The sequence below is a fragment of the Neopelma chrysocephalum genome, unplaced genomic scaffold (genome assembly GCF_003984885.1).
Source record: "Neopelma chrysocephalum unplaced genomic scaffold, ASM398488v2 Primary Assembly neopelma1_25, whole genome shotgun sequence".
NCBI lineage: Eukaryota > Metazoa > Chordata > Aves > Passeriformes > Pipridae > Neopelma > Neopelma chrysocephalum.
This window is the reverse complement of record NW_020897694.1, coordinates 47,631,458-47,643,640: the sequence shown is the minus strand read 5'-3', so window position 1 is coordinate 47,643,640 and position 12,183 is coordinate 47,631,458. Positions and strand designations below refer to the sequence as shown.

The following is a 12,183-nucleotide window of genomic DNA, read 5'->3' as shown; positions in this document are numbered from 1 at the left end:
GGAAAGATAAGCACAAAAGATGAGAATGCAAGATTTATCCACCCCAATGAGAAAGAACTTTGTAATAGGTTCCTCCTCAGTTAGAAACTCACCCTCAGGTTTAGCATAATCATAGGGAAAAGCCATATATGAATGTTCTCTGAAAAGAAGAGCATGCAGGGTTGTGGGATTTTTTTGTTGTTATTTTAAAGCTCATTCCAAGGGGTACAGAAAGGATATGGCTATTCACATCCAGTTTTAGTGGCATAAATTGAAACTCAAGAATAATGGATAGCAATGCTAAACTTGAGCAGAAAAATAAAGATTCAGGTACGACAAATTTACCTACCACATACCACAAATTAGCATGACTGTCAAGGACCGGTCCAAATCTTCCTGGTATCCTCCTGTTTGTTGTATCAGGTTAACTCTCCATTAATTATACTTTTAACAGCTACAATGACATAGTGCAGATGTGTACTTTCTTACCCCATATTGCAGCCCTATTTCTTGGAGTCTTCTCTTCTGATGACAAATGGCTTCATGAATTCAGAACTTCACCCGCAGAAGTAACTGTGTGACAGAAATATCCACCCTACCCTTACCAGTATTGCCACCGCTTACAGACTGATGGCCACTCAAGCAGACATTTTATTTTCTCCCTAGTGTTATCTGGCAAAGCTACAAACAGTAGCAGGTGCACAGGAGGTACACACACCAACTCTAGAGGGTCACTACCCCCCTCAGTCACATTCAGGTGATATCCAGACAGCCATCTTTCCATATGAAAGTTTTACATCCTGCTGTGGGAGCCCTGAAATAGAACTGACCTCTACAGATATCACAAAAACAGTCATACCCAATAAAAAGATTTTCTAACTAAAAATATATTCCATGAATAGGCTGTAACTCTTTATAACCTCTGTTCACTGTTCTGACCTATCGTTTCATAGTTCATCTGTCCAGTACTGACTAGAAACTGGACACTCTGCCTTGTACTCAGATTTACCTTGATCAGAAAACACTCCATTTCATGTTCAGCACAGCAGCACTGTCCTTCCTCCATTGTCTGTACCTATGCCCAAGAATCACCATGCCTTACCTGTCCTCATTCTACACTTTCCCCAAGCAGCTGCTAAAAGCAATACCAGGCAAGACAGACTTCTGACCCAAGCTAATCTGGCAATTTTTATGTGCACTTTATCTAACCCACTAATCCTCCCTCCCAAACTACAGACAGTACCACACCATACATGCTTATGCAGACCAAACTATAGAAATATTCACTTGGCTTGTACAGCTCTGCATCAGATACTGATCCATTAAACAAGGCTTGTCAATCATTCTCTACACTTGGAAACTCATTACCATAAAAGGTGGTTGTTTCTTTGGGTTTTTTTCTTCCAGAGAATGACACCATAAGATTTATACCAAAACATTTGTTCCAGACTATCACCAGACTGGTGAATTTCCAAAGGTTGGGGTGGGGGGAGAGGCTATGCCAAGGAAAGTGTGATCAGTATTTTTACACAGTATTTTTGTTTTCAACGTCAGATGGGTATCTCCAATCTTTCAAAATCGACAGAAACTTTATCATGAAGCATCTGTATTTTTATGCATAGTACACAATGTGACAGACCTACAAAGGCAAGGAAAGGACAGAATTACCAGAGACCACATTTGTCATAAAACCAGTTTGGCATTCTCTTCCATTTCTGCACATAATCCTTTTCCAGATTATGCCCCTACTCCCCACTTACCTAGCAAATATGGGCAACTGTTGAAGCAGTTGTAGAAGTGAGAGCCTCTAAAAGACCCTACACACACAGTCATCACATAAAAAAAAACTCTGCACAGATAATTAAAACATAATTTTTTTATGTATGCTATGTAAAATTTTATATCCAGTAGCCACCTTCTAAGATTTTATACCCCATTTTAAGCTTATTCTAGATAAAGTCTCTTATACATTAAATGATAGAAACAAAATTTAAATTCTCACTAGATCTATTAAAATTATACTATGACTTTAGGAAGCATCCCTTCCAGTAGTCATTCATAACAGAGCTTACCTGTGCCACTGCCTGCAGAATCAAGGCTGCAGAGTAAAACTGCAATGGCAGACTTGCAACCTAAAATGGGGAGACCTGAATGCACAACAAAATTTTATAAGAGACTGAATATTACAAAAAAGTTCAGCACTAGCCATGTTCAAAACAACTTTCTGTAAGTAATCTGCCTGTAAGATCACAATCTCAGTTAAATACTGTTTACCATCTCACTCCTTTCTTTCAGAAAAGCCTTCCTTCTAACAGCAAACAAAGAACTGGTATTTTCGGGCAAACTAGTTTTCCAACTCAAATGCACAGAGGGATTAAAAATGGGGTTTACACTGGAACCTGTCTGCTTCATGAAGCTCTCATAAAATTGGAACAGATACCTGGCTGTTACCTAGGAAATAGCAACTAAAGTCAAGTTCTGTGTAAACTATTAGGTCTTTTAACAACTGGAAAATTAGAAACAAAAAGAGTAGTTCGGTGCAGAAATTATTTACTGCAATCTACAAGATAAACACAGTCCCTAAGTACTTAGTATCTTTGAATCACGCTGAGCCAGATACGAGCCTTGAAACTTGCAATTTCATTTCAGAAGGAACTTCCAGCTTCTTCTGGAGAATTGCTATGGTCTGCCTTTACTTAAATAGAAATCTCAGCATTAGTAAGAGCTGTGTCTTCAAGTATTCAGAAAGCTACAGATTTCATACGCACCAACAAAGACTAAGTTTACAATATATCTATCTAAACACTGCCATGCACCTGACTTAACAACATTTTCTAGGGGCACATCCCGTTCTCTCCCTTTGATTCTAGCTCAAGTGTGACATGAGGACCTGAGAGCTTTTCTAAAACATTGTTTCCAAACAAATAGAGAAGGTCACACAATTCAATCACCCGGAAATAAATATCATACTACATGACCTGTTCCTTATCTATGTGAGCATATTTTCCCTCTCCTCAAAGTTTCCACTGTAGTTACTGTTGCTGCAGCTCTAGCGGTATCAGCCAGTAATACGACCCAAAGGAAGCCAAGCGGGCTGCTAGTGTTGTCGCTGTCACATGGTGTAAAATTGCTGTGAGCAGGATGAGAGACAATGATGTGCTTGAATGACAGCAGCTGTTCTGTGCTGGCATCGCCACAAGCAGAGCTGTAATCACAGCCAGGTGCAATGGTGGGAATTTTGGGGGATAAAGGCAACGCCTGCACCTGTGGCACTCTGTAACTTCCAGCCATGCAATATTTGTTTTCGAAAGACCATCTATCATTTTGACAAGCTCCCTACCTGACTGTCACCAGAGCAAGCCACCTTTTGTGGATTTGTTTCCTTAGCAAGGCCTTTCCCCCTTTTGTACAACATTACATTTCAGCCTCATATATGCTTCATGAACAGAAAAGCATATGGTAACTATTGTGTAGGAACCACTGAATCATAAGAATTTGAAACACTCCTAGTTACAGTGATCAAAGCTAAATCCTTTAGGAAGATTATCCACACCAGAACCCTGAAAAAACCCTGCGACTCGAGAACTTTCATACTGCATCTTTGAGATGTGTAACCGCGAAGAGCTACCTCCAGTTATGCTTAACTATGGTGGGAACATTTTAACAGGGGCTGTTTTGCCTCTTGGTCTATCTAAGCAGCTCCGGGCCTGGCAACCGGCTGCGAATGCAACAGTCTCTAGTGCGAGACCACAACTCCAAGGCCAGTCAAGGGAAGGTTTATTCGGAAAACAAAGAAATGGAGAAAAATAATGCAAATCAACCACTCATTTAAACAACGAGAAATACGTGCCTTACAAGCAAGGAAAAAGAGACGCCAAATCCACTCGCGCCCCTGCACCCATCGCCGCGTGAAACTGGCGACGATGTCACCACTTCTCCCAAAATACCGCTCCAGGGACCTGGCGTGCCCGCAGCGGCGCGTACCGCGGGAGCGGAGCGGAGGGGCAGGGCGAGCCCCCACCCCGGCGGCGCGGCCCGGCCAGGCGGTGCCCGCTCCGCTCCCTCGGAACTTCGCCCCCCGCTCCGGCACACGAACGACACCCGCACCGCGACCGCGGAGGCGTCGCGACCACCCCCCCCCGCAAACACTAACACACCCCTCAAACACCACCACCACCACCGCGCCCCGGTTCCGGCTCCTGCCGTCCCTTTGGCATTTTCAGAAGCGCTCTGGCCGCCGCTTCACGCCGGCGTCTCACGGCGGGCACCGCTCTCGCCCAACTGCGGCCGCATCGCGGGACGGGTTCCTTGTCCCTTCAGGAGGGAGAGGGTGACGACCCATCCCGCGCGGCGACACCGGCACGGCCGGGCAGGTGCTAGGGGCAGTGAGCGCCCAGCGCCCCACCCCGACCCCGAGACCCTCTCCCCGCTACCAGGGAAGTTGGGAGCGGCGCGGGCGCTCCCCACGCCGGGCAGCCCCCCAGCCCTCCCCGCCCCCGCCGGGCAGGGGCAGCGCCCGCAGCCGCGGGACGCCCGCGGTTCGCGGAGCAGCAGCAGCTGCAAACACCTACCCGGAGAGCTTCCCAATCTTCACAAAGCTAAACACATCCATCCATGCGGCCGGCCAGCTCTGCCCGTCACACTCACTCACTCCAGCAGCAGCGGCGGCGGTGGCAGCAGCTCCATGTCGGGAGGAGGTTGCGTCCAGCGGCAGCAACAGCCCTTGCAAAAAAGCAGGAGCCGGCGGAGACAGCGGCTGCTACCCCCCTCCGGCGGGGAGCTGGGCGTGCAGCATTTTGCAGGACCAGCGCTCGCAGGATCTGCGCGCAGCCCTCCCCCTACGCCCCCCCCCGCCCCGCTCCCCGCCTGCCGAGCGCTCTCCCGGGGTAACTCCGGGATCGGAGCGGGCGCCGGAGCTGCCCGGCAGGAGCGTTGCCCGCAGCCCGGGCCGTGCACCGGGAGGCTGAGGAGGAGGCGGCAGCGCTCTGCCGCCTCTTTGCAGCACCCTCAAAGGAGGTGGCGTTGCGGGGTGCCGAGGAAGGCGGAGGGTGTATCGGGGGAGTTTCTCCCTTCGCCGGCGCTGTCTCCCCTCCGGAGGAGGAGCGGAGGGCGCGGACGGCGGCCCGGGCAGCGCCTCTCGCCGGCACCTGCCCGAGGCGGCCCTGCGGCCGAGCCCAGGGCTCCCCGCAAGGCCTCCCGGGGCCGCGGCGGCAGGGAAGGAGGGCGAGGGGTCGGAGAGTCAGGGGCACGCCTGGGCTCACCCGGGGCAGGGACAGGCACGCCGAGCGAGAGGAGGACAGCCCTGGTGAGTACGAGACAGCTCCTCCCCAATTGGGGAGCAGCACCCTGGGCCTTATAAAGCAAGAACTTGGGAAAGCAGAGAACCCTCTTCTGCTCGGCAATCACACTGCTCCACGCTTTTGGCCTTTTGGCCTTCAGCCCTCGCACTGGGTGCTCATCAATGCTGGACCGAGAACAGGCACTGGGGCTGAAATCCGCTGCCTGGCGGCTGTCACCATCCTGTGACCTCTCCACTCCGGCAGAAAAGATTGCAGGAATGGAGTCGTCATCGTGATAGGAACATGACAAGGACGGTTCATGACAACATAGTTAAAATCAAGCATTATTCATACCACATCTTACAGAAAAATGGGACATCCATGTGTCCTGACATGAGAACAGTACAGTACAGTACAGACACACTTCTGCCGGGCATCAGGCTTTAAATGAGGCACTGGAGTTTAGCTCTCTGTAAGCTTCCTGTGAGAGAGCGGAACAGGTGAAATTCAGATTCATCTTAACACAAGCTCTACGCTGTAATACAGTAATTCTCAGCATGGGAATGGATTTTTCTGCAGTGTTTTTGTTTGTGTGTTTGTTCTGTGAATAGATTGATATGTTCTTTACTTCCTGTCTTCACAGAGTTTTGGTCTCTTCTGCAAGTTTGCGCCTGCACTCTCCCACCAACCAGGAACTTCAAAAATGACAGTAGAGCCCAACATGTAGACTCCAGCAGCCAGATGAAAACAATGCACTTTTTTAATATTAAGACTTGTATTGATAAGAGAACAAAAAGAACAGTGCATACAAACACTCACTGTGAATTGGGTTTCAAGCTATTCTTTAAAACAATAACAACAAAGAATGATTGATCATCTATTTATACTGGGAGGACATTGAACTGCCAGCTAAAAAGCACTTGCTGGCCTACCATGGATGTAAACGGCTTGGGCATATTCTGAGATGCCATATGAAATATTCTGTGCTAGTGCATCAAAATATTTATGTGGTACTTACATGTAACTATATTTATTTATTGTTTTACCAAATTTTTTTAAAAACTGCGGAACCTGTGCCTGTCATTCATGCTGCTCTATTGATTGGTAAAAGCTACAAAGATAACACAGTTTCAGCTGGTTAGAAACTGATTTATTTATAAATCTGTCATTATTTATTTATAGACTGAGGAGATAGGCCAAGATCCTACAAAGCTAACTGAAGCTCATGAAATGATACACCATATATAAAATTAAGCACATATGTTCTGTATCAAACAAGGTTCTTGTCTTGAGCACGTCGTGCTCCAAGGCTTTTCACATAAAGGTGCCCTAAAGTGTAGTGGTGAGAGCCAGAGAAAGGAAGTTCTAAAGGGTCACTGGAATTTCTGTGGTTTCAGGGTCTTTTAGTGGAAAGGCAATTGTGACCCTAGGATATACTGACTGAGATATTTCCGGTAGAGATATATAGGAATGCAGAAATCATAAGATCTGATCAGAAATACCATACTCAGCTTATTCAAAAAGTACATTTGAGAAAAAATGAGAGCAGGTGCAAGTGTTAAAGGTAAAGAAGAGCCAATCTTATGGGGGGAAAGAGCTTTGCCTAGCAAAAACAAAGACTGAGGTAAAAAAGACCATTGTTTATAAACATCAGTATGGTAAACACAGGGTGGGTACCCAGAATGATAGGGCTTTACGGAAAGGCATTAAAATTTGAAATGAAGCTGAAATTATCTCCTCTTTCTTTGGTTTTCCAAACAGATAGATGTAGTATTGCTGTGTTTATAGCTACTTTTATATTTTTGTTTTCCTAGGCAGAAGCTATTGCAACATTACAAATTTTCCAGAATACCTGTGGAGATACTCTTGGACTAGCCAATATCCTGGCAGTCCATTAATAACAGTATCACAGGAATTTTATTCCCAGATGTGCAAACATGAACAGAGAACCTGGACAAATGTTCTTCTTCCAGCTGTGCTAAATACTGGTAACCTTTTGAGCTGTGTGATGTGAGAGTCACACATGGGGAATGAGACTGGGGTGTGAGATTGAGCTTTAGTTCATGGTTCTTTGGCTTCTGGTGTCACAGCAACTGGATACAAAACTATGTCAGAGTCATAGGAAAAGATGAAAATTGCAAAGTGCTGGGCATTGTTCTGTTTCAAGAGTGAATGTTGATATATGTAGTTTGGACTGGCTTTGGAGGCATCATTTGTACACTGAAATCATATTTTGGTATTTTATCTTCATTTGCAGGAACATCAACTATAGAGCGTCATTACTGAACTCTTGCACTTACATTTATACCTTTTAGTTACTACAGTGGGATTCTTCCCACTTACTACCAAAAGTTAGAGATCCAACCTCAGCTCATCGTACCCTACCTCTGTGGTGCGGGCACCTGTCACTGCAAACCATCTCTTTCTAGAAAAAGTGACATAAATTGCCCTTTGCAGGTGCTTTATTTTCTCCATTAACTCCAGTGAGAGGAAGCCTAGAGGCCTACCTCTGACTAGAGGACTGTTGTCCAGATGACTGAAGTCAGGTGAAATACAACCCATTTGAAGGTGACAAAGGTAGTTGTAAACACTGTATGAGAACAGACAGCAAAAGACAGCAAACCAACATGTATTCAGTATCTCAGTAACAAACAATAATTGAACATGAAGTTCTTAATCTTAAAACCGGAATCTGACATCAATTCCTGGCTGAATTCTTAGCTGACTTTTTTTTTTTCCCTTGGATAGCATAGTAAATATAGCTTTTTGAGGATGCTTTCTTACTGGATACTGTTATCTTTTATTACTTCAAACTAATCCAATTAAGTCACTTAATACTAATGTTTTGTGTAATCATAGATATCCTTGTGTAGACTGTGGGCCAGTAAAAGCCTTGATTTCGTATAGTATGGCAGTTTCATATGCATTTCTAGAGAAGGGATTGTGTGTCTTATTTTATAATGCTCCCTGCTCCAAAGGAAATGGCAGACATATGTAATGTGGACATGAATGTTATATTATTTAAACTTTAAAACCTATTAAGTCACTGTAAAGACTGAATTTTTTTAAAGACCCTGTTGTTTTGGTCCTAGAGAAACTGCTATGAAATACAGTGTGATTATCTTTACAACTGACATGAAGAAACATTTATTTTTGTGTTTTTGGGTTTTAGGGGTTTTCATTTTTCCTTCTGACACACTAAATAATCAACAGAAGAATATGCTTTGGGCTTTCTTGGATACTACACAGCTCAAACTTTTAGCCCTGCAGTTAAACAACATCTCTTGTTACTTAAAAGATACATAGAATTTGATCCTAGATAATTTAAATGAAGACAGGTAGAATCCTATACCAAAGATATAATATGAAACCTCTGGAAATGGCTCATTTTCATTTAAATATTTCTGCAGGTCTCACAAGTTTTTGTCTCACATAAGTTCAAGATTTATCATTATAGTTTTTCTAAGGCTAGTCAAATGGGATTTTCTTATGGTTTGGAATCTTAAAAAGATAGTTTAAAGTGCTGTATCCCACCTTCAAAATGGTTTAAAATTCAACAAGTTGGGAAAGTTTTTTTAGATAACAACTGAAGGTTCCACAACTTTTCTGCAGTGCTTCCTGATATTCCTCATATCCAAAAGGCAACAATGTTTAGAGGAACGTGATAATAAAATCCATTGAGTAATGAGGTGTTAATACATAACTGGTGATGCAAAGTTTTGAAGGAAGATATTTTGTCATTGTGATCTGCTAATTACTGAATGTTATTTCTAAAAAGGTAGTTGCTTATGACTGTCATGTAGTAAGTCCTGTAGTACTGTGGGCTTGTATTTTAAACTGTTACATTCTCTTTTTTCAGCCTTGCGTCTTTGAAACACAGATATTATAGAATGCATTTCTTTATTCTGGTGCTTACTAATCCTATATAATTTCATATTAAAAAATTGTAACCATTACAGATTTTCTTGATGTCTACATTTACAGCATTGTCAAGAAGTCCCTCTGCTTACTTGAATCTACTCACCAGCTTCTGCATGTCACTTTTGGCACATGTATCAAATAGTTTTATCTGGCATATTTTTTAATTGACCCATGCAGACTGTTAAGCCCTGAATTCAGCTTTCAATTTTGCTGAATAATTTAGTGTGGTAGACATGATATGTCATATACAAATGCAAAATTAGATCATAGATGGTTGAAAATTTAAACAGCAAATAAGATTTTTGTTCTTGCCAGTTAAGGAATGAATCTAGAAGCTTAAAGGATACTGAATTGTATAGAACAAAATAAGGAAGGATATTACAACTGATGCAACAATTCTGCTGAAACCAGACATACATAATCAAACCTGTACGAGCAGATCTGTTACAGAGACAGTTAACAAAAACTACTGATTGGTGATATGAGCTTACAGCATATTGCACCTGTAGCATTAAAAAAAATCCCCACCATTAAATGGAATGTTTTCCTATGTTGCAATACATGAACGAGATCAAGATAAGGAAGAGGACCTTAGGCAAAATAAAGATAGTAACATTTTCTACTTCAATGAGTAAGACAATAGTAATGCATTAGTTATTTTTAAATAAAATTATCTTTATAAAAAATTATTCACTTTTCTAGAATGGATGTGTATGAAATATTCAAATCAGAATTTGGAAAGAGCAGAGTGGCTCCTTTACTGACAAAAGATCCAGTTCAAGAAAATCTTGAAGACATGCTTATAATCAGCCCTATTCATGGCCTCACTTAATCTAAAATAAAACTTGAAACAATTGCAAAGTAAAGCATGTGTTTAAGTGTTGTTTGAACAACCATGATTTCAAAAATCATAAGAAAATATAGAAAGATGAATCAGAAGACAAGAAAATGTGAAATGTTAATATACAAGTAAGCGTACTTAACATTTATTTACAATAAAGAGAAAATTGGGGAAAAGCAAAACCTCATGCACCCTGTCTCAAAGGCCAATCTGAATTCTGCCATCAGGGTTTTTTTTTCATACTTTAACCAAAACAGACTGCAGACTGAAAATTTAGTGGTAACTTAGAGAAAAGTATCAAAGTATGTATTTTTAAATGAATAAAATATTAAAAAAACAGGACTGCCACTGAAGTCTTTCCAGTTTTATCTGTGTTCTTCAGCTGTCATTAAAATGATCAAATATGTGGCAAATTTTAGAAATCAGAGTCATATTCAATTTTTTATTAAGACATCATTGAAAGAAACCAAGGACAAGATTGTTATAGTAGAAACACATTGAGATGTGAAGCCTTTATTTTTGTTTGTAGTCTGAAATTTAAAATCTTCATTACTATTATTATTTTTTATTAAATACTAGAATATTATGTTAGTTATGGATTAAAAATTTGCCAGCTTGTCTCTCTATGAACACAAAATAGCTATTTTGTTTTCCCTGTCAGAATGGGGCGTTATTGTGAGACTCAAGAAACATTGTAAAGTTTTGTTCTCTGTGTATTTTCCTGGGAAGTATCTGCAACTATCTGAGCTGAGGGGGAAAAAAGCAATTTCATAAGAGAAAAACAGCCTACAGTCAGAGGAGGAATAAAAAAAAGGCAGATTTTTACAATGAATAGAAGCTTCATGGAGCATTTGTATCTGAGTGCCAAAACCTGGTTTTCTCAGTCCATATTGGGCACTTGCAGATAGGTGGCCTATTTGTCAGTAATACTAAACATTCACAAATAATAAAGAGATTGCCAGTTACTTCTAAAAACCAAGCAGCTTATGCAAATTTGCCTGAGTATCTGAAGAGCCAAACTTCAGCATATAGTCTTGAAATTTCCGGCCCATACTTTGAAAGATCACATACCCCATATTTTATCCGCTAAAATGTGTTCTTTTGATCTTAATTGCAGGTTTAATACATCTAGGCCCGTGAATTATATGTGTGGTCTAAGGCAGCGGGCAATTACTCTTAGCTAAAGTAATAGCACACTGCAGCTGCTATTCCTGACTGTAGCACCAACAAAACTGCCGGTCTTTGTGGATCAGGGGTTGTTCTCAGTGTAACTCTGTGTTTTCAAGGTGTGTACAGGAAAGTATATCATGTGGCTTGCATTAAGAATGTTGTTTTTTCCAGGTAGAAGAGAAGACTGCAAATCTGTCTGTGGTCTAAAGTATAGTAAGGTAGTTACTTGTTTGGCATACTGAATAACATGATAAGGAGTCTTGCATGCTCAAGGCACTTCTGTTTATTCAAGTGACCACTGGTGAGAATCATTGAGGATTTTGATTTTGTTCAGGCTCAGGTTCTGTAGTGCTTCTAGTACAGAAACAGAGTCCCTAGTGTGGCTTAACAATAAATACTAGAGAATAATTATCATAGGAATATGGTTATGGAAAGACCGGTGGGGACTGCAAAGCTGAAAGGGACATAACATGCCATAAAGTTTGCAGAATGTTCTTCGGAAAGTGTGTGCAATTTTTAGAAATGCACTGCAGTTGATGAGAGATATTCTGTGAACACAGTACAATTAGGAAACTATTTATTTACCACAGTGTACGAGCTTAATGCTTTCAGTTAGGAGGAAATAGAAAATTAGCCTTCCAATATGCATCAGCAAGTGGCCTATCACATGCCTGAGTAATCTCCATGCAAAAGCACTTATGCCGTTTTCTGCTGGCAGAAATCTGTTTGCCCAGATCATTGAGAAATATAGACAAAAGTGCTTCACACCTGTACTCTCTTCTTTGGCTACCAGTTCTAGTCTGGGTGAAATTTGTAACCATGTTCGTTATCTCAGACCTGTCTTACCCTTTGCAGCATGTTACATCCTGAAGTTGAAAGCAAGGAGGTTGGCTGCAGAGCATTCCCTAGGGCAGGCTATTTCAGCCTAGATCGTGCACCTTGATCACACAAATGAACATGTGCACCTTCTGGAGTCAAAAGGGAGTCAAAGAG

At 42.1% G+C, this 12,183-nt stretch overlaps 1 protein-coding gene across 2 annotated transcripts in view; it reads right to left on the bottom strand.

Moving 5' to 3' along the window:
- The window catches only part of FRMPD4 (FERM and PDZ domain containing 4), a 300,974-nt gene extending 296,211 nt beyond the window's left edge, over positions 1 to 4,763 (bottom strand). For both annotated transcript variants that reach the window (XM_027675171.1, XM_027675176.1), the window contains exon 1: positions 4,551 to 4,763. In XM_027675171.1, the coding sequence (XP_027530972.1) occupies positions 4,551 to 4,591 (41 nt within the window). In that variant the 5' untranslated portion in view covers positions 4,592 to 4,763. The remainder of the gene's footprint in view (positions 1 to 4,550) is intronic.
- Between the last annotated feature and the right edge of the window lie 7,420 nt (positions 4,764 to 12,183).